This window comes from Eumetopias jubatus, unplaced genomic scaffold (genome assembly GCF_037043125.1).
Source record: "Eumetopias jubatus isolate StellerSeaLion01/CBP00866 unplaced genomic scaffold, mEumJub1_p1.0 scaffold_2, whole genome shotgun sequence".
Lineage (NCBI taxonomy): Eukaryota > Metazoa > Chordata > Mammalia > Carnivora > Otariidae > Eumetopias > Eumetopias jubatus.
In genome coordinates, this window is record NW_028274808.1 from 153,464,326 (window position 1) to 153,491,310 (window position 26,985).

At 33.3% G+C, this 26,985-nt stretch overlaps 1 protein-coding gene across 10 annotated transcripts in view; it reads right to left on the bottom strand.

Annotated features, from left to right (window-relative positions):
• Positions 1–25,885, bottom strand: part of ADGRL3 (adhesion G protein-coupled receptor L3) — a 492,209-nt gene extending 466,324 nt beyond the window's left edge. For 9 of the 10 annotated variants that reach the window (XM_088020848.1, XM_088020839.1, XM_088020847.1 and 6 more), the window contains exon 1: positions 8,105–8,303. Coding sequence is in view for 1 of the 10 variants with exons in the window: in XM_088020841.1 (XP_087876967.1) it covers positions 8,105–8,308; positions 25,822–25,876 (259 nt within the window). In the remaining 9 variants the exon portion in view is untranslated. Of the gene's footprint in view, positions 1–8,104; positions 8,309–25,821 lie in introns of those variants that run through there. The other variant, XM_088020841.1, reaches the window with a different exon arrangement.
• Between the last annotated feature and the right edge of the window lie 1,100 nt (positions 25,886–26,985).

A 26,985-nucleotide genomic window follows, 5' to 3' on the forward strand; every position in this document is an offset into this window, starting at 1 on the left:
GCTTCTTTCCATCCCCACTGCTATCTCCCCAGTTCGGCCCTACAGCAACAACCTAACTGATCTTCCACTTTCAAGTCCCTCTCTACCCTAAAGTTTCCCAATCCTGACAGTTTCTAAGCTGCAACTCTGATCAAGAGCTTTTGAAGAATTTTAGCTGCAGACAAAATTATGCACAAAGTCTCACCCGGACATTTAAGATCCCCTACAAGATGGTTACAACCTACCCCTCAAACTTCCTGCCCCACTATTTCTTTCCTCATGTCCATATTGCTGGTTAAACTAGACTCTTCACTATTTGATGAAAATGACAGAATTTTCTCTAACTAACATTTTGTTCACATAATTCAATACTTTGGAGCATGCTTCCATCCTCCAGCACCTCCCACCTATGCTTGCAAAGGATCCTAGGGATTTTCAAGAGTTAGTTAAAATACCACATTATCTAAGAATTCTCCCTTCCTCTCTTCTCTCCTATCCCCATGCCATGCCAGGAATGCCATCTCCTCCTTCTTTAAAATTCTACAGCACTTGTGGGACACTGCATTTCACCAAATCATAGTCAAATGCATACTGGTATACTTATTGTCTCTGTCTCCATCAACAGACTACAAATCCTGGAAGAAAGGAACTGCCTTACAGAGGGTTCTATGTACATTACAGGCACAAAGTGTGAATTAAATTGAGTTATTTTCTCTTCTAAACATTTATGTTTAGTTACCCAAGCTATCAACCCATAATGTGCCCAAAATATAAAGACAGTATTTTAGAACATTACTTTGTCTCTTCCTCAACCCAAACAGAAATATGAACAAGTATTAAATAAATTCATTGAAAATTCTCCATGGATCTTCCATTACATATCTCTGGCTTGTGTTCCCTTTCTCGCTGTGTCTCTTTGTCAAAAAAAATAAAACCTTTTTTTTTGTTTTGTTTTAAAGGGTTAGGGGTAAATAGTGGTAGGTAACACTTAACTGGTCTCAAGGATTATATGCTTAATCATATTTAACATATTTATATATGATACTTAATAATTACAACAACATATGTACTTTTGTTATCACACTATACAGAAGAGAATTTTTTTTTAAACACAAGTCCTTGAAGTTGGTTAAGACTGCTAATAAAAGGTAAAACTGGGAATGAACCTAAATCTTTCTGATCCCAAAGCTCAGGTAATAATGGTAATTCCATACTACTACTCTCTCTGTATCATTAAAAGCAAAATGGTGAAAAATTAAAGATATGTCTAATAATCAAGAAAAAGAATTACTTCCTCAGGAAGTAATTGTAGTGAGGGAAAAGTCATCAACTTAATTAACCATATATATAAAAGAGAGAAAGAATAGAGTGCCTGGCCAAGTTTCTATACTTCTGGACCGGAGACTATATGAAGAATGCAGAATCTAAAAACATAGGCATAAGCCAATCTATGAAAGTATAAAGTTTTATACACAGCACATGTTCTGCCCTTCCCTTTCATCTTAATTTAGGGTTAAGGCTTCTATAAATCAATGGAAGTTTCCTCTGTATCTGGGATACACTACAGATCTCTTTCGTCACATACATTGAGTTGAAAGGAAACAGAAGAAAAAGGAAGGGATTTACTGGTAATTGACTAAATTATTCTGAGAAGTATCTGTCATTGGTAGTGTTAAATATGCCCCTTTGGGACATATATTCCATTTGCCAATTAACATGTGGCAGATACTCAATGAGTTAATGAAACAACTTGCAATACATTCCTAATTAAATCAAGGGAACATATTTTTTTTTTTGCCTAAATGTCAAAGTTTAGCTTCTATTTCCCATTATTCATATTGTTCATAATAAGAAAAATATTATGGTGAAAAATATAATTTCCATAAGCATTTTGAGAAGCTACTCATATACTTCTCAGATGGAAAGGGAAAATAATTTACAGTTTATGCCGAAAGAAACAAAAGAATTTATCATATTTTCCTTTAAATTCTTGAAGGCCAAACTCACTAACACATTTATTTTCAATTAGATTCATCATTCTGGTATTTATACCATTTGGGAAAGAAAGAAGCTCCTAAAGAAACGCTTTGAAATCATATTTAGGGCTGCAAAGTTTATTATTATTTTTTTAACCTCTGTGTTTTACCTATTTCCGTAGAGGCCTATTACCCTTCTTTCCACATAAAAGTATAATGTATATAAGAATTCTAAAGAGTGATGAGCAAATAATGTGTTTTGCATAATAATTAGACCTGACATTTTGTCTCTAGTAGGAAACCTCACTGAAAGACAAATAAAAGTGAACAGAGTCTATTATCTGCAATAATACTATAGTAATATAAAACAAGAAGCTAGCACAGCACTTTGAAGGCCATATTACATTGTTCTCTTGCAGAAACAATTACATCCAGAAGGCTGAGCTTGTAAAACAGAGAGTTTTCCATTGCAATTCCAGCAATATTAATCTGTTCTTCTGTGACAAGTTCCTTCATCCCCATTTCTCCCTATGAACTTCTAGACTTTACCTACATACGTCAGCAGACTGTAATGTAGTAACAAAATTAAATGAGCTTTTCCAGAAATTTGGGAGTAGGGGGAGTAAGAATATGAGAACATCCCAGAAGGATAACTTATCAAAGTCAATATAAGTAACACTAATAAAAACATAGTAAGAGTAACATGGTCTCAGATTTTCCAATGATCATCAGTTATAGCAAAGGCAAATATAAAAACCAGACAGAGGTAAAGAGAAATTGTTTACCACATGCCCATGCTTAACTTCCAGGACATTCTAGTTGAAAATCAAGAGAAGGATAGGAATTGTTCTGTCAAGACGAGGGCTTGAGATGGGTGGAATACGAAGGAAAATCAATACAATTCAACCCTACATCGAATTTTTAGCTAAGCTGAAGAGGACTCAGGTGGCATAGGACATTCCAACCAGCAAAGATAATATCATTTGCAAAGATATAGAGAGAAAGGGGCATGGTTTGTCTGGTAAGCTGACAGAACTTCCACAAGGCTGAAGAATAAGACATGTGTGGAAATGTAGTCTGAGATAAGAGAAAATGTGCTGCCTATTAATCTTATTTAGTAGGTGTATGTGTTCTTGCCGATAGATTTTAAAGCATCCCACATTTACCACTCCCTGTTCCTCATTTATTCCAGTGGCCACTAATTTGCCCTCTCATGTTGGTGAGTTCATGGTATATAAAAGAATTGACTCCATTCCCAAATCATTTTGTTAAACAAGTAACCCAACAAATAAGTTTTTGCCACCCTTTCTCTGCCTCTATCAGTTTGTTATAATACTGTTACATGTAAAATTAGGTGAGCTCTTCAACTACAGTCTTATATTTTTTACTTTAAAAATGCTTATTTTTTTTAGTGCAGCTGTGATTTTCTAGACTCTTAACCACTGAGAATATTAGACATCTCTTTAAGAAATAGCATCACTTTACAATGTCATCAAAGGATAGGCTATTCTAATAATCAGGTTTAATTAGGCAAGAGTATAAATCAAGACTCATTTTTGAGGTACTCTCAAAAGACTCGTGGGGATTATCTTTTGTTATTATTTTATTAAACTGTGTGTCATGTTATGCTGTGAATGAGTACAAATATGAGCAGATTAGTCTCCTGTATTCTTCCAAATTTTGACATGGAACATTGTACTAAGAACTGAATGAATGTCAAATATATCTGGGCCTGTAGATCAACTGTCCTAACTGTCCAATCTGTTTCCCTGCCATAGAACTGAGAAGTCCGTATTGTGAATGCACATATATAATAAGCATTCTGTCAGCTGGGAACACAGGAGAGCTCAAAATCAGATCTAATCTTGGCTCCACTCTAGCCCTGCTAGGTATTACTGGGAAGTAGAAGGAAGGATTGAATAAAAATCCTAGCAGATGCTCTTTTGTTACAGAGTATCTTATCATACCTAAGCCAAACAGAATGCCTCACAAAGAATGGTAATAACATTTTTTTTTCTTTTTGATGAGAATAACTTATGATCAACAAATAGCATTTTTAATTATCTTTTTTTCAGATTTGTGTATTGTATTTAAGTTAGGAGTTCTTAATTTGGGGGCAAAAAATTCAGGTTTCTAGTCAAAGGAATGTGTTGAAGAAGTTACTTGTACATGCTTGGATACTAACACCATCCTTCCATACCAACATTCTCTGTTTCGTCTTGTCATTATCTCAGTAAGTGGTACAATCATTCATCATGCTATCTTTCAAGCTAGAAACCTGACTGTCCTCTGAGTTTTCTTTTGGCCTAGTCACATATTCCATGAATCTCTAACTCCTGCCAATTGATCCGCATTATCACTAATGTCACTCACTCCTTGAGTCAGGACTAGCATCATTTCTTACTTGAATCAATAGAATAACCTTCCTATCTCAAGTCTCGAAGTCTCTAGTTCATTGTTCAAATGCAGGCAGCAGGTCTTTGCTTAATGCCTATAAGATTAATTTAATTGTTCCCTCACTGCCATCAGCAAAATTCTCAACTCTGCATAATGTTGTATCATGCCATCCTGATCAGACCTTTAACCACTTCTCCATATAATTTCTGCTCCTGCATTTAGAACTCCCTCTTGAGTATGCAGAGACCAAATATTGTGTCTATTACCATTTTATAAACAAGGTTCTTGGCCTCTTTGGTTATAGGGGAGAGGTATCCTTTAGCAAGCATATGCCACACTGTACTCTCTTATTATGTCCCAATACTCACTGAGAGAACAAAGTTTGAGTTTCCTGTTTGTGTCTTCCTAGCACTTAGTCCAGTATCCAGCAGGCATTTATACTCAACCCAATGTCATTGAAAAAATAAATAAGGGCAAGAATGAGTGATGGAACATTCAGTATTTTATAATTCAGATTAATTTTAAAGGTTGACTTTTGTTTAAAATAACAAAACAATCAAATGGAGTTTTCTACTTGCTTATAATTACCATAAAAGCATTCCCATTTATAAACATAAAAACCCAAGAGTGGGGAAATGAGAAAAAATAAAAGGTGATGGTAGAGTTCAATGTGATTCTCCAAAAATACTGATAGAATACACAAGTCCCTTGTAAAAGCATTTTGGCTCTTGCAAAGGTAAGCTTTAAAATGAGCACAGGGTAGAGTTTTTATGACTTGTCAGGACTGAAATGCTTCCGCTGTATTCTGAGAGAACACTCCTATGAACCCTGCACACTACATGTGTGGCTTGCAGGATGGTTATTTGTAGATCATCTCAATGAACTTCTTATGCATCTGCAGAACAATCACAATTAAAGCAAGGAAAATCCTGATAAAAAACACATTTAAATTCCTTTGGCTTCAAGGAAAAGTCTTGATATCTAGTCATTAACTGGGCAATCTGCCCTGAGACTTCCTTCTGCCTTAATATGCTAAAGAGAAACATGTCTTCTGAGAACAAGAAAGTCATTGAGATTTTAAACTCTTTATGCTTTGCTACTCTACTGTGAAGTCCTAATTCCTATGAATCCAAACATTCATTAACTCTTAAAAACCGTTATTAGCTATCCTGAGTCAAATGAACATAAAATTTTAAAAAGGACAAAGGTTAACTTCAAACCAATAAAAGGATTTTTTTTTTTAAATATTGTTAGGTTTGCTTTCTTTGGGTTTCTACTTGCTTGTTTGGCTATCTATAGGACAAATACAGAAGTACAGAGGTATACATTTTTAAAAGGAGTATCAATTTGATTTCTCAATTAAGAATTACATTAATATCAGTCTTTATAATTTATATTGATTTCTGAGTTTTCTGTATCTTAGAGTATCTTGCTTCTGTAACAGATAGTTGTTTTTATTTTGAGAAAGGTAGAGGAAGGGAGAAAGGGAGGGAGCCGGAGTTTATTGGATCTTCTCTTGTTTGCATTCTTCCCTGTCTTTTCAACTTGAAGAGTTCAAAGTAATGTGGTATTTCTTCTTTCACTTTCATTTTTAATATGTGTCCAAGCATTCTAGCTGTATGTATTATCTTCTACATCAGGAAAGATGATGCCCCTGTAATATTTACTGATTTTTTTCTTTATTTTTACTTTAAGGGGGAACGAGAAGATGACCTTCAGATGCTCTTTACCTCCATGATAAAGTTACTTTTGTGCAAAAGCAACTTTCAAAAACTATTGTCTCATTATAACAGATTAACATGATTCTGTAGGCTCCTTTTAAAATCACATGATGTTTACTTCAGTCTTCACTTATGAGATCACATGAAGTTTGCCTAATACCTATGCTTTCTTTTCTGTCTAAAGCAAAAATATAATGAAATTTTCCCGTTCGTAAGTTGAGAGAAAAGCATGATTTAAAACCCATTACTACACTGAAACCTGTCACATACATGACACAAATTAAAAGCAAGTAACATAGAAAAATCTTAATAAGCTATAAATTTGGGGGAACATTTAAATTCAGCCAACTTTTTAGTAAAATTTTATAGTAAAAACTATTCTAACCGACTGATAATTCTGATTTTTTTTCCTCAAAACTGAATGGCCAGCAGGTGTGGTTTTTAATTTTATATTATTATTTTACAATATAAATCAAAAGCCAACATCATGAGGGAAACTTTGTTGAAGCACATTCTGCAAAAAATATGACTGCTTCCACTTTAGACAATTTCAGGTTTGAAATGGTAATACAAAACAGAAAGCAGAAAAAAAAAGTTCTTAAAGAATGTTTACTATACATTTTCCTTGAATTTGTTGAGCACACTAGAGTCAATTTTACACACTTCTGTGGAAGCATATGCACTCCCCCATCATTAATCATCAACACCAAGGGAGAAATGCTAATCTGAATGGGAAGATTCTAGGCCATTGATTGAACTATGAGCAGACAGTGTCCATTGAGTGAACAGAGCCACCGTGAGTGCCAAGTCACTCTCACACTTACTCTTTCTACGTGGCGGCAGCAATTGAGAGGTAGGTTTAACTCTCACATGTCAGAATTGGAAAATCCATCTCAGATGGTCCCTGAACTGAAAACCAAGTATTCCAGCTTATTTTACCAGAGAATATGGTTATGGGGTTAAGAAGATAAGCTCAGTGGTATTTCATGTTCTTTTGCCAGTATTTCTTGTATGAATATCATCCCCTTGAAGAAATTATGAGGTAGGAGAGGTGACAGAATTTTAGGAAAAGACTTGATAATTATGGTTCCCCCAACCAAATACTTCCTAGCCTTTTTCATGTAGCATACAAAGGAAACTATTAATATAATATATATGAAATATATGCATATTGCATTCATATAAATTTATTAATTTAACTATTATAAATGAATAAACATTAACATAACATATATCACAAAAATGAATATGTATTACATATATAAAATATATATTACATCTATAAAGAAAATATATATTACATATCCTATTATATTTATTATATTATATTCCCTGGAGGAAATAAGAGGGATAGGAGTGCCTGTATGGAGTTTAGTGAGAAAAATTACATTGCCTAAGTATTACATAAAGTATTGGGGAAAAGAAGAGTATTAAACTTTGTGCAAATATTATATTTCTCACTAGGGCTTCAAGAGATGGATGTCATTCACTGCACTTACCAGCTGCACAGACAATATTATAAAGTACTTACAACATTTTCATAAGAAAATTAGGTTGCTTTATAACCATCACTTTTCTATCAGATTTTATGCTTTAAATGACTATATACATAATTCCCAACCAAGGTGTTTTCATCATACTCTCCTCAAAATCTTGGTAGTTTTCCATTGATGAGAATTTTTTTTTCAAACACGCAGATGATCAGAAATATTAAAACTTGCCTTTTACAACCGTCACATTTTACAATAGTTGAAATGTTCACTAAAAGTAATTTTAAATTTCCTGTGATAATGCAGAGATATTTCAAGCCCATTCAGAAATTTAAAGTAAAACATTCTGACATAATGAGGAGGCTCTAATGTAGAACAAGCATGCAGTGTTCAATGACTGGCTGGGAGACCACTAAGTGCAAACATCAGCCACAGTGAGTAAATAAATGAGAAGACACATTTCGGGCACTGCCTGGGGCTGAGCCTTCCAGGAGTCCCTGCCCAGCCACCCCCAAACCCCCCTCCCCACCACTGGCCGCACCTTGGGCTGCACTCTGGGCTCCTTGGGCACCTGGACCACGACCTCCTCTGGTAGCTCCACGGGGCCCTTGTCCACGATGAGTAGTGGCACGCTCTGCTGCTGGTTGCTGAAGGAGATGTCTGGGTGGTAGAGCGCCTCCTGGGCTGCGCTCAGCATGTCGCAGTGGGGCAGCAAGGGCTGGATGTCGCTCACTGTGCTTGCCACCTGCGGGGACCGCAGGGCGCACCATCAGACTCCACTCAGCTCAGGCCCGCTGCAGAGGAGCCCAGCTAGAGGCTATTCCCAAGGCTGCTCTCTGCTGCAGGCCATAGTCCCTGGACTCCAGCCACCCCAGGCCCCACTCAGATAACCCTGGAGCGGAGGAGAACACATCTCCCAGTCCCTAGGGTGGTATGGACTGTGTATTTCTGTCCTAGCTAAACACTACCTTAAGTCAAACACCTCAGCCTAATCCCTAGCAATAATTGGAAAATTAGACATAATTATTGAAAGCAGAGAAAGCTACTTGAAAAAAATTAAAATTTTTAATTTTATAGATTCATGGCATTCTGCTGTAAAATTATAGCCATTAATATCTATAACTATAAATAAAAATGTTACTGAACTAAGTATTTACACACAAAAAGCTTGATAAGGTAATGCTTGCCGAAAGTTTCAGAGAGGTGTTTATTTATGTATTTATTTTATTAGTTTTGTTTTGTTTGTTATGTTGTTACATTTACATGGGTTGTTTTATATTTATATGTTTCAGGTCATTTAACATTTTTTGAAAGATACTGTATTAAGATCTGTGATGAACATTAAGGTGAAAAGGATATACATACATTTTTACCATTTAAATACACAGTGATTTTACTGACAAATGGTACATATTACATAAATGAATAAATATGGAAGACCAAGACAATAATGAAAAAATAAAATTGTACACATATTTTTTTAATAATTCACAAAACAGTCATACATAATACTCTATGAAAAAACAGAGTTATTTAAGTACAGGGTTTTTTTTTTTTTTTCTGGTGAATTGATACCCAAGATACACATTTTTCTACACTAATTGCAACTAGTGTGATAAACAGGAATGATAATGAAAATGTTCCTACTAACAGAAAGGAAAAGACCTTACAAGGAAAAAGATTTTGCTTTACACAGTTGTTTTTAACATACTACAACATGCATATTTAAAAACACATTAAAAATGCTATCTGACTACCATTCAAAAGTCAGGAGAGAAACTAGGAAGTTCAATAAGGCAAGAGAATTTTATTAGCATCTTTCTAACACTAAGTTTATACAGTGGTGCTATTATTTCCTAACACATAAAATTTGCAAATTAAAAACAAAATATATGTTTTCTCCCAAATCACAAGAAACTAATAACCTTTATAGAAAACAAAAATATTAAGAAATTTGCCAAACAATCCATCTTCAATTAAAAAAAAAAAGTTTTAGAATATAACTAGCCAGTCTACAACATAACTAAGTTTAGCATTGCTCTGAAACATCATTTTTATTTATACTCATTATAATGGGTGAATATTAAAATAACTGGGCAAAAGGTAACCTCAATGTAATTTTGATAGATCATGTAAATGAAAAAGGTGTCAAAGAAGGAAACAAGTTTTAAGACCAAAAAAGTTATGAACAAAATCTCTAAATAATTATCTCCTTTAATGTTTAATTCCAATGATGTTCTGAACTTTTGACTTCTAAAATATCCCTCTCCTCATTGTCCAAAATGTGACTAATTTTTAATTATTTTTTACATGAATACATACAGGCATGTTTCCCCTAACATCTTTATAAAATATACTGTGGGCAGGAAATTAACAAAAGATGATAAAGCTGTATTTTCCTATAAGCTTCAGTTATACTAGAATTGAAAGATTTCACCCTCAGCCAAGTTAACGTCTGAGGACATTTGGAATGACGGAGCATGCACTTATTTGTTCACTCAACAAATATTTATTGAGTTCACATTATGTGCTAGGTCTTTTTCTTGGTGCTGGAGATTTTGGTGAGCAAAACAGACCACGTGCCTACTTGAATGAATACACTCACAGATAAAAGTGTTCTATAACTATAAGTAATTTACAGAAAGTTTAAAATAGGGTAATATGTAAAGGATACTCTGTTTCGGGTTTTATGGAAGACATCTGTGGGAGTAAAAATTTAAACTAAGATCTCAATGAGATTGGAAGTTGCTGGTCATAAAAAATAAATAAATAAATAAATAAACAAATCAGGAGTAAAGAGCATTCCAGGCTGCTGCAACTCCTCAGGTTGGAGCCACCTCGGTCTATTCAAGAAATAGCACAATGGCCAATGAATCTATATGTAGTGGGCTGGGAGAAGAATGGTCTGGAATGAGAGCAAAGAGGCAAGCAACAGCCAGATCACGAGCTCACACTGAAGGAAGTTACTGGGAAGGAAGAACAGGGTAGGATAGGGAAAAAGACGGGAATAGAGACCTCTCCTAAAGTAGAGAGTATTTCAGGGGAGGTCGATTTCTAGAATAGAGAAAGACAAATGATTTAAAACACATACAAGGTGGAATCACCATCAGCAGCAAAGTATAATACTTTCTGTATTAAAGGAAAGAAACTATGCTTAAATAAGAAATAAGAATAAACTCACTAGAAAGCAAAATCTAGGGACCTAGAAAGAATAGGTTTGGGTTAGAGAATAAAATGATTTCATGGAGCAAGACTGAGGAATACAAAATATCAGAAAGTTTAGTAGACTTTGTTAAGTTGAAGGAAATGAGACTCTGATTTGTCTTATGGAGTATCTTCTACGTCTATAGATCAGAGTCCCCTTTAGCTTCACCATCTCTATAAAAGGAATCCAGTGTCATCAATCCATGCCACCAGCAGTGGAGTGGCTATTACACTGCCCACATGGACAAGGCCTATCAGAAAAGACCCCAAATCTGGACTTTTGTTTCAAAAATATTGTATATGTTATACTTAAAATACTGTATGACTTCAGGAGAAATATTTATTTGAGTTATAAATATAAATCTAATTTGTCTTCCTGAAGCTATTATAAAAATAAGTCTTCAAGATAAACATCACAGTTTTAAGTCTGGTATTCCATTAGAAGCACAGAATCTGAGGTCTGGAAAGAATCATGCAACTCACATGCTAGTTAATAACCCCTAGAGCATGCGTGCTAAAAAACTTTGAAACTAAAATTTCATGTTGAAGAGGCAGCGATCAGAAGCTCATTCAGCACCCAATTCTATCTGAAGCAATACGTTCTCCCTCACGTGAAGAAAGCTAATATCTATATCTTGGCATTCTCCAAACACTTGTCTAAATTCTATATAAATGGGCTGTGCAAAATACATGAAGCTGCTCCCAGAAGGTAATTATCTTCAAGTATATTTGGGGAGAGCCTTCACATCCTAAATGTCTCTTCTCTTCTCCAGATTAATAAGGGGAAAGATAATTTAGAAGTACACACACACATCCCTCCCACCATACTCTTCTCCAGTCTCCATTTGAGATCACATTTTCAAACTCTGTTGTATGGACTCTAAGATGTCTCAAAGGCAACTTTGGTTTTGGGGCAGGAGGTAATGATAAGGCCAGCATATTTTGTTCTTCTTTCTTTCTAACCTTCTTCAGAAAGGGTGACACTTCATCTTATTTCCTTTAAGAATTACATATCTGATTGAGACTTTATATTTTTAAAAAAGAGAGATTCACTAATACTATACAAGTTTAAATTGCTTTCATCATAAATAATATTTAATACTCATCATAAGTAATATGAGTCATTGCCATATCCAAATTGTCTATATAATCACTTCATACTCAGATTTTCACTATGTAAACACTTTGATTCTGCTTTCCTAAGGGGAAGCATGAAATATGAAAATTAATATCTCACAATCTGCTGAAATGATCAAAATATTTCCTCATGTTTATGTTAGTCTCCAAACATCAAAAGCCATCAGAGCATCAAAGTTCCTGAATAATAGTTTGGTGTGAACTTAAGGCAAGAAGTAAGAAAAGGAAAAATAAGGAGCACATAAGATATAAAGTCTGTATGATGGCAGTACCAAGAGTTTTCACCTTGCCTGTGGAGCTTAAAATTGAAATAAATATTTTAAAAAACATATTTTAATGGCATATACTTTCTGAGGTCAAGATTTGTAAATAAAAGTACTAAATAAGCATTATTTTTAACCAATTTCAACTGTTTCTGTTTTCTTGTTCTCCTTGATGAATAGCTATGTTATTCTGTCAATTATTCAGCTTCTTCCTCCAAATATCTACTGATCATAATAGTAAGCATGGGATCTAGACAAAACCATGGGCTGTAATGCTATTTATAAGGTAAGAGAAATGCCAACAACAAAACACCACCAGAGAGTATTTATCAGAGTTACAAGTAATTTAAGTTTCATACCTAAGGATGTTTCTCACAAGTCATTTGTTTTTGTGTTTGGGAGCAATATTTTAACATATTTTTAAAATACGTAGCTAATTATGAGCCTTTATAGAGTTTGAAATGTACTATAATTACAATGATGACCCTAACCCACTAGTCAATTTTACCTTTCTCTATTATTATCTCTAGGTTTACATAAACACAATACTGGTTTTTTTCTTCCCTTAAATGAAACTTTAAAAATTTTACTTGTTTTGTTTTGTAATATTCTAGCTCATTCTTCTATATGTTGTTTAGGTTGGTTTATTTATCATTTAAATCATAGGTCTATGAAATAAGGAAAATGCTCATAGGTCATTAAAATGCCTTTGGAAGAAGCCTCCCTGAGATATTTAAGAGATTTCTGAGTTTCTCTTCTATGAACTATTTGAAATGTCACTGCATCATTAGATTGACAGTTCTGAATCTATTTTTTATCTTAATATTACTGATATTACTACCTATGGCTCACTGGATATGAGTATTCATTGAGCTATTGTGTGCAAAAGTGTTCAGCCAACTGTAAAGTGCAATGTAAATGCTAGAAATTATCCTGAAATACTTATAACATATGGTTAATTGATAAGGAATGTCTAGTCCCTCCCACTTCTGTATAATATACATATATGAGGAGAGAAAGAGGTAGAGAGGAGGGGTAAGGAAGTGGGGGAGGGAGGGACCAGCAAAGAAGAGAGGGGGAGAGAGAGAGAGAGAGAGAGGGAGAGACAGAAAAGCACACTATTGCTTCTGCTTCTTTTCTTTGTCAGTAAAGACATTTTTCCAATTCTGCTTCCTTATGCACACTAAAAGGTGCTACCTTTCCCCAACCACCTTCATTTTGGCCATATAAGAAGATTACTTCTTTCCTGAGTTCTCCCTAAGGTGTATGTGACAGCTGCATAATTTCTTTATCAGCTGGGTAGTAATCTCTAACAATAGTCATAAAAGTTTCAATTAAAGCACCTGACAAGGAAGCCACCAGGTAGAAATTACAACATGGAAGCTCTAAAATCTGTCTCATTCTGGTTCTCAAAAGAAAATGGTTTTGTAGTGATAAATGACACACCTGTGTATGATGAAGCAACTTTCATAGCATACATGGATATTATCCAATTTAACTCAATACACTTCTTCTCTAGACTGAATTGCTTCATGAAGCATTGGTATGCCCTATGTGCTGAGTAAGCAAATTCCCTTCAATTTGGGTTCCTTACTCTTCTTCTCTACAACATAGCTTGTTACAGTAAGATAAAACATACTATGGCTAAACTGTCACCAAGAGACTGAACAATCAAGATACAAAAACTGTATGATATTCTGAGACTATTGGAAGAGTCAAACATTGGTTATGAATAAAGCTAAAGGGGAACTTGATCCCTATTTGTTAAAAAATAAAAGAAACAGCACTTAAAGAATACTTTTTAATTGGCTTTCAAGTCTGGCATCTTTCATGTCGGAAAAATTGTGGTTCATTCATTGTAATAGTTGCCTAGATTGTAATATTATGATGTAAATATCTCAAACATTTGATAAAACGAGTAAGCAGAGGGTAAAGTTTCCGCTGTTGTAAATTTATTTTAAAAAAATTAGCTTCGGGCAAGAAGACATTATTTTCACTCAAATTAAATAAAATGTATATTATATATCTTATTCATCAGAAGAATGATTACTAATAATTTTTCTTTTCTAACTAAAAATATCTGCTTTTTATGAATATAAAGTAAACAGATTTAAATTCATGGGAACAAAAATAAAATTCTAGAATTCATTATTTGGAAAATACTGATTTTTTCTTAATTTCCTTCCATCTACTTCCCTGCTAAAGTACACTAAAATTTTAATGGCATGGAAGCTGTACTTTTACAATGTTGTAAAGAAAATAATTTCTTTAAAAATCTTCACAACAATAGTAATGGGGCACTTTTCCTTAATCACAGAGCCAATTATACATGATATGTGGGAAAAACCAGTGAAAACCCTATGTATTTTGACAGAAATCTATCTCGTTAGTTCTATCTTAAGTTAATCATAACTGGCATCTCTGAAGATGGTTGAGAAGAATGAAAAGTTTTTATCTATTTGTTTTCTGGTAGTAAGTTGCCTCCTCAACACAAAATGAATGTCTAAATGCTGGTTGACAAGAAAGCAGATAACATTAACAAGCTAATATGTTAAAATGATCTATTATATTATGTTGGTTGTGTGTACATAGAATGTGATTATTGAACATCTACTTTTAAAAACTGACATGGTGGTTTTTATAGGGTGCAGAGGCATGACATCAAACCTGTCTCCTAACAATAGCCTGTAACCTATAAAACTTGTAGGCTATCACAGCTACTCCCAATGTACGGAGCTACTGTGACTAAAAGGCTTCCTTTTAAGCAAATGTGCAGCATTCCCCAGAGGGACAGTATCATACTAGCCTGTTGCTTTGAATTCTTCATTATTAAATAATGTGCCCTTAAGGTTTGCACGGTTTCACCAACTTCTCTATCAAAAGGGCAAAGAAAGGATCATTGCTAAATAGTCACCACCATTGTTGATTTGTAACAGGAGCTCCAGAAAAGAATAGTCCTGATCTAATTCAGGTCCTGTCTATGATTACTACTTTCATGGTATAACCAACAGCTTGGAGAGAAGCAGTAATGTGTGAAAGCCAACTGTTCATTCTTTTAATAAATACAGAGGGCTGTTTCTGTTTTTTGTTTTGGGAATTCTTTTTTTGGGGGGTCATCTATATGATCTAATCATATCTGGATCTTTTTCCTCATGTCATCTGTTATTCTCTAATGCAACAATAAAATTAATATTTTAAAGTCATCTGAGTGCAGCGGAGAAAAAAACAAATAAAATGCTATTTTGGTTTTGCATATTATTTTTATCTTTGTACTTAATCAAAATAATGATTTCTCTGATTTAGCTCAATATATTTATCCCTTTTAAATTAACATTAAACTAACAATACCAAAGTGAGAGTATATCTGTCACTCACTATTCAATTTCTTTAAGCCTTGGATGAATAGTGAAGACAGGAAATTTTATTGGGCTTATAGGCTAATTAAAAGCAACAGGCCTGCACTCTGAATAGCTTTTCAACACTCTTCAACATTTTTTTAAATGCTGATCTAAGCTTAAGATGTTCATTAGTAACTCATTAAAGACTTAGTTACAGTCCAGTGGGTGAGTTCTGAATATAATGATAGAATGTATGTACAAATGTGTAGGCTCATAATTAGAGAAACCGTCACATTTGGGATTAAGAACACACAATGCAGTCTTTGAAAAACACTATAGAAAGTAAGTGACCCCAAGATGGTGTTGTATTTTAAATTTTGCTTACTATCCAGGTCATTTGTTTTTTTAGTTCTAATTCCAAAAGGTATGTTTTAATGACCACATTCTCTCAGGATTAAATGTGTGAGGCTTTGTGTTAGGGCCTTTCTATACATTATTTTATCTGATCCTCATACTATAACAAAGTAGGCCTAATTATCCCTTCAACAAATAAAGAAACTGCGAATCAAATTAGTTAAGGTCATGTATCTTGGAAGTAAAAGAATTGGAATTACACTCTACATTCTGAAATCTTTCACTTCATTCAATAGGGGCATGCAAATTAGGATTCTAAAAGCAGCTTAGATTGGATGATACTGTGAACTCCAGTTTCTAGGCTTCCTGTAAATACAACTTTCTAAATATGTTGACATCTTCCTCCATTCATGGTTTGTTAAAGCTATAGGAACTGTTCAGGGCGCCTGGGTGGCTCAGACATTACGCGTCTGCCTTCAGCTCAGGTCATGATCCCAGGATCCTGGGATCCAGCCCGCATCAGGCTCCCTGCTTGGCGGGAAGTCTACTTCTCCCTCTCCTACTCCCCTTGCTTGTGTTCTCTCTCTCGCTGTCTCTCTCAGTCTGTCAAATAAATAAATAAAATCTTAAAAAAAAAAAAAGCTATAGGAACTGTTCCGTATCAACCTTTATAAATCATGTATTGTCTTTATTTAGCATTCTCCTAGTCTTTTCTTCTCAAATAGTAATATTTCAGATAAGCCCAGTGTGCTAAAATAGTGCAAAGTTGCTAGGATTCTTGCCATATAAAACCTCAGGTTTTCTTCTGTTTTTCATCTTTGCTTGTTCATTTGTTTGTTTGTTTGTTTGTTTGTTTAAAGCAATGAGTGGATCCAGGGGGTGCCAGGCTGGCTCAGTCAGTAGAGCATCTCACTCTTGATCTTGGGGTTGAGTTCAAGCCCCACATTGGGTATAAGACTACTTTAAAAAAAATAAAGCTTTCAAAAAATAATAAAGCTGTAATGTGTGTGAGTCCAAAGGTCACTATTATACAATATACAGATTTGATAGACAAAATGAATTATATAACTTTCTTGAGATGAAGTAAAAGGGGCAACAAGTAGTTTGAAGAACATATTAAAGAAAACAAATCTATGGATTTATATTTATAATATAATTTGAGTGAAGACACAAAAATATATAAATAAGAGGATTTCCAAAATCTGCAAGGACAAAAATTTGGACTAGAACAAAAATAGAAAAACTTTGGCCATCAGGATTAAAGCTTAATGTTCTTTATAATGTTCTTAGGGAAGAGTAATTGGATACCACCAGAAGAATCCAATTAATTACCTTGATGTTTTGTATACAAGTAACTACTATACAATTCACATATCAGAGTGAAATCTCAATAACTGTCAATTACCAGTTTTTGTCCTAATAAAAACCTGATTTAATGATCTACTAGAAATTAAATATGTAAGTAAAAGGGGACGAGGCATGAGGCTAGATAAATGGCATAGGATTTCAAAGTGAATGTAAAGCAGATGAGATTTAAGTGGGTAAATCCAGGCAAAAACCTTCTCTTAGAATATGCAGTTGAAAGAACTCTTAAATCTAAATATATTCTAACAATATTCTCTGGCTTTTTCTAATAAATATTTCTATAAAGAACACTCAGAACTTCATTATAAAAAATTTTAATTATTAAGAAATGATTGAATATTTCTCCAGTAAGGTATACAAATGACCAAGGAGCACATGAAAAGAAGCTCAACATCAATATGCATTAAAAAATGCAAATCAAAACCACAATGAGATACTACTTCACCTTCACTAGGATGATAAAGTTATAAAGACAGGCGATAACAAGTGTGGGTGAGTATGTGGAGAAATGAGAAGCTTCACATTGCTGTTTGGAATGTGTAATTGTGAAATCACTCCGGAAAACAGTTTAGCAGTTCTTCAAAATGCTAAACATACAATTATGTGACTCAACAATTTCACTTCCATGTGTACACACAAAAGAAGTAAAATCACGTCCGTACAAAAACTTGTACGTGAATTTTCACAATGGCATTAAGTAGAGTAGCCAAAAAGTAGGAATAATCCAAATTTCTATCAACTGATAGATACAATGTAGTAAGTTCAGACAAAGGAATATTATTTGGCAATAAAAAAGTACCAAGTACTATTACATGCTATAATGAGGATAAATTTTTTAAAATTCTGTTAAGTTAAATAATCGAGCCATAAAAGATCAAAAATTACATGATTCTATTGATACAAAAGGTCCAGAATAAGCAAATCCATAGGAATATAAAGTAGATTAGTGGTTTTCAGGGACTGGGGAAAGGGGAAACCACGTGTGACCACCAGCAGGTATGGGGTTTCTTTTTGGAGGATTGATAATGTTCTAAAATTGATTATGTTGATAGTTGCCCAACTATGCATACACTCAAATCCTATAAGCTATATACTTTAAATGAGTAACTTATTGGTACGTTAAATGTATCTCAATAAAGTCATAAAAAAATCCCTCCATTTATATATTTAAAAATATATATTAGTGCTTTAAATCCAGTTTTTTTTAAGCTACATGGTATCTTTTATAAATATCTTCCTTTATCACAAGAGGACTACACGTTTCAGACCCCTTTATAGGTATAGCTATGAGGCTGAGTTTTAGTTAATGGAAATGGCAGCAGAAGTAATGTGAATTACATCCAAACATATCCACTGAATCTCCACAACGCTCATTCTCCCTTCCTGCAGACTGGAATGGCAATGACCCTCAAAATGACTTTGGAAGCTTCATGCCATTAGACTAGTTCTATGTATAACTGTGAGAGCAAAAGAATGACATCCATCACTATTTCCCACCATACACAAACACCCTCATCAGAAACACCTACCTGCCTTGGAATGCTTGGTGAACAAGGAAGCTTTCTCTGGAAGCCAATATTAATTTAGGAATATACTGTGACTGCAGCTTACTTTATACTCTTTGATACATTGTTCAAAAATGGACACTAGGGTAGATAACACAAAGAGGTCTTCCTTCAGAATTTTTATTGTATATAATTTGAAATACACACACACACACACACACACACAGTTGATTTGTTCCCTACTTAACTACTTCTAGTCCTAGGCATTTGATTTTCTGAGGTGTCATTATAATCACATTGCAACACAGACATATAAACTGCAGTGCTATTTCATGGATCTCATTTTTATAGTTGATCAGTTTGCCTAATTTTGAGATTTTATCTTTATTTTATTTGTATAATATATGTTTTATGATCAGTTGGGCAAGTGCCTTATTATTCCTTTCATTTATACTAGCTTTTTTCTTTTTTAATATTCAATATATATATTTAAAATAATTCTGTTGAATTTCTACATAAAAAAGCTGATATGGGTACTTTGAATGCAGTTGTGTAAAAATCTATAAAAAATAATTTGGAAATATTGTCGATGTTGCTGTACTCAGTCTTTTCATCCAGGAACACAGTATATTGCATGTCTTTCTTTTATAACTCCCAGTAAAGTTTTAGACTTTTTTTCTCATAAGTTCTATATATTTCCTCCTATGATATCTACTAAATAACTCATACAATTCATTGCTGTTTTGACTCAAGTCATTTCTGTATGTGAATCATATATCTGAACTCAAAATGTTCTTACTAATTCTGAGAAAGATTATCTTTCTTGAATTTTCTGAATATAAAATTATACACTTGCAAATAATATCTTAATATTTGAATATTTATTCTTATTTATATTTTTTCATTATTGTAGTAGCCAAACCTTGCAGAATTGTTTTAAACAACTGTATTAATAGCAAGCAAGGTTTCACTGATAACTTATTAACATTCATTTAAGATAGTTATTGACTAACCTAAAAAGAAGTCATTTTTTTTTTTCTTTCTATTTCTCAAGAGATTTTCTTCTAGAGGTACAAAGATAAAGTCAGAGTTTATATATAAGTGTGTTCCTTTATAGTGCTATTGGTAATGGCAATATATCAATGACCTTCTCTGTTGATCAGAGATATATGGTTATATATGGTAATATATGGTTAAACAATGGTTTCTTCATATGATACAATACTATAATTTTTTAAAAAATAGACACAAATATCTACATTTTAAGGTTAAGTCAAAATGAAAGACAAATTTTATTTCTAACATTATTCCATTTTTTTAAAAAATGTAATACACATACATGACTGCAAGAAAAATCTAATAACTATTAATATTAATTATGTCATTGGGTCATGGGATTATTGGATTTTTGCTTTCTGATTTAAATTTGTATGAGGAAAGTTACTTTGAGAATAAAGTAGGTGACACTGGTAATGACAAACAAGGTGATATATGAGATATATAGAGATGCTTGTACTTTACCAGTAAGCTATAACCTTGACTTCAGGACATCCAATTCACCACAAACTATGTGTAGATGAAATAAACACAGAAAGCTTATCAAATGTCATTGTGAGACCTTATTTTGTACAAAGACCTGTATCCATTACTTGTGCAAATACAGCCAGCATATTTTTCTGGCAAATCCCTAGGTAGTCTAACTTATTTGATCAAAGCCTTCATTTAAGCCAGATTTTTTTGGATAGGAAAACAATTGTCTATATTTAAAGAAACTAATTCGGCTATGATGACAATATAAGGGAAATATAGAAATAAAGCAAAAATGTAATTATTGAAAAAATGTAAGGTATTTGTTTTCAATTTATCAATTAAAAACTCAAAAAGAAGTAGAGAAAGAATGAACCCTATTTTTCAACAGGGTCTTATTCTGAACTGTCAAAACAGATTATAATACAATATATTGTTTCTTATTTACATAACAAATCAATGAGACTATTTCAACTATTGCATTTCAATTTTTTGAGTGGTCATTAAAGAACCATTTAGCAATCAGAATGGAGGAAGTAAATTCATGAAAAATGTATTATGGCTGCTTATATGAAATTATACATGTGAGAACTTATTCTTACACTGAGAATGAAAGTCAACAGCAATACAAAGAAGAGGAAAATAAATAATTAGATATTTATACGTTATGCAATCCAATTGTTTTTTAATTCACTCTACATCAAGCATACAACTACCCTATTGCAGTCCTAGTCCATTCCAAGGCCAAGAAATATAAAAAATAAGATATGATCCTAAAATAGTCAGACATAAAATCTGAAAATAAGAAAAGGCTATTTTGCTCTCAAAGTATATACATATTACTCTAAAGTATCAGCACAATACAATTCACCTATAACACCTTTTGCAAGTGCAAAGGCAAGAAAAAGTTCCTTTCTAACTGCTAACCTGCATACCCGAGTGTGTAGGGAAGGTTTCTGAACATGTTCTCACAAAGGAAAAGCTATCAGCCATGCATATTTGTGGTTTACACTGTGATATTAGAGATTATAGTTAACTTACAAAATATATATTTTGAAATTCAGTACCAAGTGGGTAATGCAGATGGTGTTGGCTATGTTCACAGTGGCCTCATATATCATGACCATGACAAAGATTTTTTTGTAAACATATTTGACCATAAACATAGTGATATTACTGGGAGTATTACAAATTATCTAGGCTGACAAATATTATAAACATTCCAAGGATGACTAATTTCTATAAATAACAAAGCAGAGCTTAGAAGTCAAGCTGACTTTTTCATAATCAATAAAACATAACTTCATAAAGAGAATTATATAGTAAGATGCTATATAGTGAAATGTATTTTTGTTTTCTCAAGCTTCACATTTTATTAGAAGTTAAAAAAATGTGTATTATTTAAGTCACTGATATATTAAGTGGTATTATAACTGTAAAATTAGATTAATAATAAAATGGAAATTACACAAAAACATAGAGTACTAAATATATATGGATATAATCAGCAGTTTTGTTCCTGCTAATGGCTATTTATTATAATTAATTACTTGAACATAATAAAAAGCAGGTTAGCCTATAAAGTACACAAATATATAAATACACATGCAACTTTAAAAAACAGACTTGCAGAAAAAAAGTATGCATATGATGGTTATAGAAGAATTTTTAAGACCCCATTTTTTATGCAGAAATATTATAAAATATATTTCTCCCCTTTACCCGCAGTAAGTTCCAATTATCCTGTTTTTTGTCTCTTCAACTGTGACACAGTTCATGAGTACAATTTAATGAGGAGATGGAGTTAAGATACCTGAGCAACCCAACCACCTTCTCAACTCCCAACCCATTATGGCTTGGGTATCAGATCTCCTAGCCCCCCAACCACCTTCTCAACTCCCAACCCATTATGGCTTGGGTACCAGATCTCCTAGCCCATGTATCACACTGGACATTGGTATTCCTTTACTGCCAACCACAATGCGCCCAAGGGCCCAGGTTATTATTGGATTATTATTCTCTGATTCCCTTCTTTTCCCTTGCTCCCAACCACATCAATAGAACAAAAAAATCCTTTATCTTCATGCAACACTACATTAGTTAACAGCAAAAAACTGGCCATCTGCTTTAGTGGTTTCTTTTAACTTCTGCCAGGTTTCATTGCATTATAGATAAGGGTTTTATGGCTGTACAGGAAGGGGGCACAGTCATGGAAAACAGAAAAAGAGAAATACGGAGGTACACAGAGACATAAAATATGGACAGATAAACACAGAACCAGAGACATTTCCAAATTTAAAAATTGTGTATATATACATATACAGTGTGGATGTACTGATTAATTTTGTTTTCCTATCTTAAACACTGGCCAGACTTTCTAGGACAATATGGAGATTATTCAACTAATGTAAACATTATTCAGAATTAATTCTTTAGCTTAGTTTTTTAATTTTACCCATGTGGAAATCATGAACAAAATGCATCCCTGACAATTAGATATTACCAGTCATATACCTACTACCACTGACAGTTATATACTATATTATTATATAGAGAGAATTATGCACTAAACCTTCATACATACTGGCTTGATAATAATTTTGAATAGAAACTAGTATCAAGAATTTACTGGAAAAACTTAAATGCTGAGATTCAAGTAGAAAAAAAATTTATTTCAATTCGCACAGTGAGAATCCAGGTAAGTAGGCATTTTCCCTATCTAATGCTCAGAGTGTTAGCTCCATTTCAAGGTAATTAGGGATAAGCAAATAAAATATAAGGAAGATTTACCAAATGCCAAGCACTATGTTAGAAGCTATACATATATATTTTATCTACCTCTTCAAATAACTCTGCATGGAATAAATGTTCATTCTTGCAGATAAAAAGTAGGCTTACAAAATTTTAACTTACTGTTAGCTCCTTGAGGGAAGAATTAAAATCTTTTGTTTACTAGCATATCTTAGGCAGCTAGCAGGGTTTTCTGGCTCACACTGGGTGATAATGGATATTTATTAACTAGTTTACCAAGTAACATGGTTGCAGAACTAGTAGGTGGCAGAGCTGAAATTTCATCTCAAGAAAGCCTCATCTGTCTGTGCCCAGAACATGGGAGAAGCAGGGGATCTGCATTTCTGTTTCACCTTCTCCCAAATGGCCAGAAGACTTGAGATGGGATTCTCTGCAGGGAAGAATGGCCTTGATAGTAATTGCTTCTCTACAGGCAGAAAGACCAGAGTTCAAGAAGCCACGTCCTTCATTTAAATCTCCTCTGGGTCTCTGTGTTACTTCAGTCAAGTTCTTTAACTGCTCAGTATCTCAATGTTTTTATTGTAAAAAATGATAATGATAGTAATAGTAAATAATATTAAACCCAGGAGAATGTTGTAAGGATTAATTATACCAATACATCTAAAGTTTATGGTCATAAAAGTCAGCGGTCATCATTGTTATTCGCTCTGGAGAAAAGAGCAATTCAAGTCTTTCCCAGGTAAGTTAATTGTGGTCAGGAGTGCAAATGAAGCTGAACATCTCAACAACAGTAGGCAAGGAGATGCTACCAGGGGATGTTTTGGAAACAAAGAGTATGTCCTTCTGTAACTGTGACATCATTTTAACTCAGTTGTCTATAAAGTTTCAAGTTATGTGGTATTCCTTTAAGACGGGATGGTTAGGGACTCTAAAAAAAAGTCCATCCTAAAAGATCAGCACTGATCAGAGGTACATACACATTCCTTTAGTTATGAGCAAGCTGGGTCCCAAAAGGTTGTTCATATGAAGCCCTCTATTTACAAATGCAGAGTGGTATCACAAAGGCAGTGGAGAAGGCCTTATATTTTCTCTGGTGTGAAGTTTTTAAAATTCCTATTCAAGGTAACAGGATCAAGTTTATAAATAGAAAGCTTCTATATTGTGTAGAATATGGTTCAAAGTCAAGATAAGATAAAGTAGCTCACATACAACAGAAAAGATTACTTTCGCCCAAAATATTTTATATACTAGGTCAATTTTCTATTTGCTCTCTGAGGAGTTTTTAAATACTTCTCAGAATTCCTTGGAGAGAGAGAGGTGTGTGTGTGTGTGTGTGTGTGTGTGTGTGTATAGAGGGGGGCGGTTCTGATTATCAACAACAATGAAACTGCTCTCATGGTTAGCTAATTTCTGGTTGTTATAATTTATTAAAACAGAAATATACTAGAGAGGCAGATAGTATGAAGAAGGAAATTAGCTTGTTCAAACACTGAATATATTTGTCATGCACTGTGCTAGATTCTCTACGTATGCTATTTATTTAATCCTCAAAATAACCTTATGAGTGAGGCATCTTTATAACATCAAAACCTAATTAGAATAATCTTTAGGTATACAGATAATTAGAAAAACACTTGTTTAAAGAGACATAATTCCTTTATTGTCTCATACCACAAAATGTTATATGTGCCCAAGTATGTGAAAGTAAGTGCTCCATCAATGTATGAATTAAGAAAACATTTTGATTTTTTTTTACAAATTTACATTATTTAAAATTAGATGGTTGAATCATTTTACTTTCATTTCCTTAAAAAAGCACTACCTCATATTGTAGTGATTATTTAATGTGTTAAATCAGGGAAACTTTAGAAGAAAACATCAAACGACACATAAGGTATTTTATCCACTTTTTATAATGACAGCAGAATGTAATTCATGTTGAAACAAGAATATAGGCCAAATTCAGAACTGCATCGCTGATAAACTACAATAGATTTTTGTAGTCAATTAAAAACCAAAAGTGAGCTAAAGAGGCTAAAAACTGATTCCAGGTGCTTGCTACATCGTACTATTCTGAGACCTCCGAAGGAGTGGCAAATATAACTGTGTCCCTTTCTTTGCTATAATTACCATAAATGTATGAGATAGTGACTATATTACACCATTTTCATCTTAGTGCAAAACCAATGATGATTAGTAGAAAACTTTAAATTGTCAAAAAGGAATATAAATGTAGACTTTGCCAGTTTTTAGAAAGATTCAATGAATATTATACTAAGTTGTACAGAATTTATCTTATTTATAAATAATTATCTTTTATAAAATTTGCAAAGATATAGCATTTCTTAACTATCATATTTGTGTTATAAATACCATAATGTCTAAATAAACAAAGTATACAGTTTTTTATGAGTTGATTAGCATGTTTCAGTAAAATTACCTTTTAGCATATATTCATATCATTTTGGCTTTTTTTGCATTAAAAGTATATGTATTAAAAAATAATTCTCATTTAAATGAGAGGTTTAGTTTGCATTCTGTGTATTAAAGATTGAACAGAGTAGCCAACACTGAGAGTTCTTAAAAATAACAAAGAATTGGTTACACATACATTTCAAAAGCTACTTTCAGAAATCAAACTCAAAGTTGTATTTATTGCACTTGAACATATTATGGTCTTTTTACTTTAACTTACTTCTATTAATATATCGTAGGCAAAAGCTGCTAAATCAATGAGCAAAGATTTAGAAGAAAGGACCTAGTGCAAATAGAGACAAATTAAGCTTCACACAAAAATCTAAGTAAAGGTCTTACCTTGAATGATTGGTGCTGCAAGCATCATGAAGACTAGCAGCTGTGATGGCCACATGGCTGTGTACTGGGGTGTAAGAGTGCCTCAAGAGAGAGCGTTCACGACGTGAAATGAAATAAGTGTCTTTCTGATTCCTCTTCTGTATTCCAAGACCGATGATTTAAAAAAAAAAAAAATCCCTCAAAAAAAAATTTCTCAAACACAGAAACACCAATATCCCAAATTTGAATCCTGCAAACAAGGAAAAAAGAATGGGTTATCAAATACAAGTTTTCTCTTCTTAATTCCTTGAAGGTTTATCTGCTGACTAGAATATCGATATAACCTCCCTCCCTTCATAGTAATTTACACAGGCATCATATAGAAAACGAGTAAGTAACCTAGAGGACGCTATTTATGCACAATCAACACAGTGTTTATTTCCCAGGCTTCAAATGGACTGAAATAAATAATTTAGTCTAATGGGAAAAATTAATGTAAATATACTATATTTGGATAATAATAAATTAGTAATTGATTTATATACTTTGCTAATCTATATAAATAGAATTGGGACTTAATTTGTATACATTTTCCACAAATACAATTTTTACTAACATTAGAACAGTAAAAAGAAAAAATTCATTCATTACCATTACTGTAAGTTTAAAACAAACAAACAAAAAAGTTAAATGTAGAGGTCTGGCCCCGATATTCAATTCAGAATGTATTACTTTTCAAAGCATCCTTGTAAGTTAATCTATGAAGATCCTAGATTTATGTTAATTAATTATGCTCAAACATAGCGAATTCATTCAAAAGAGTTTATTGAGTGCCCAGTGAAATACAAAGCACTGGGTTAGGAACACAGGAGAGAATACTGAATAAAACATGCAAACTATTCTCCAGGATCTTACAATTTAAGATGAGAAATGATGCTTAAATTTTAAATATCTATATAAGACATTAAAAACTTTTAGCATTAAGAGTTACTTTACTGAACCAAACTGATATAGCTGCCTTCTCTTAAAGACTGCACAGATTTATCTTAAGAAGCAAAAATATTGAAGAGCATGACCCAAATTTTGAGGATGTCTTTCATAGTCAGCACCTTTAAAATGGATCAATCAGTACAAACTAGGTCATTCTCCTTCCTCCTTTTCCCTCTCCCTCTCTCTCTGTTTCTG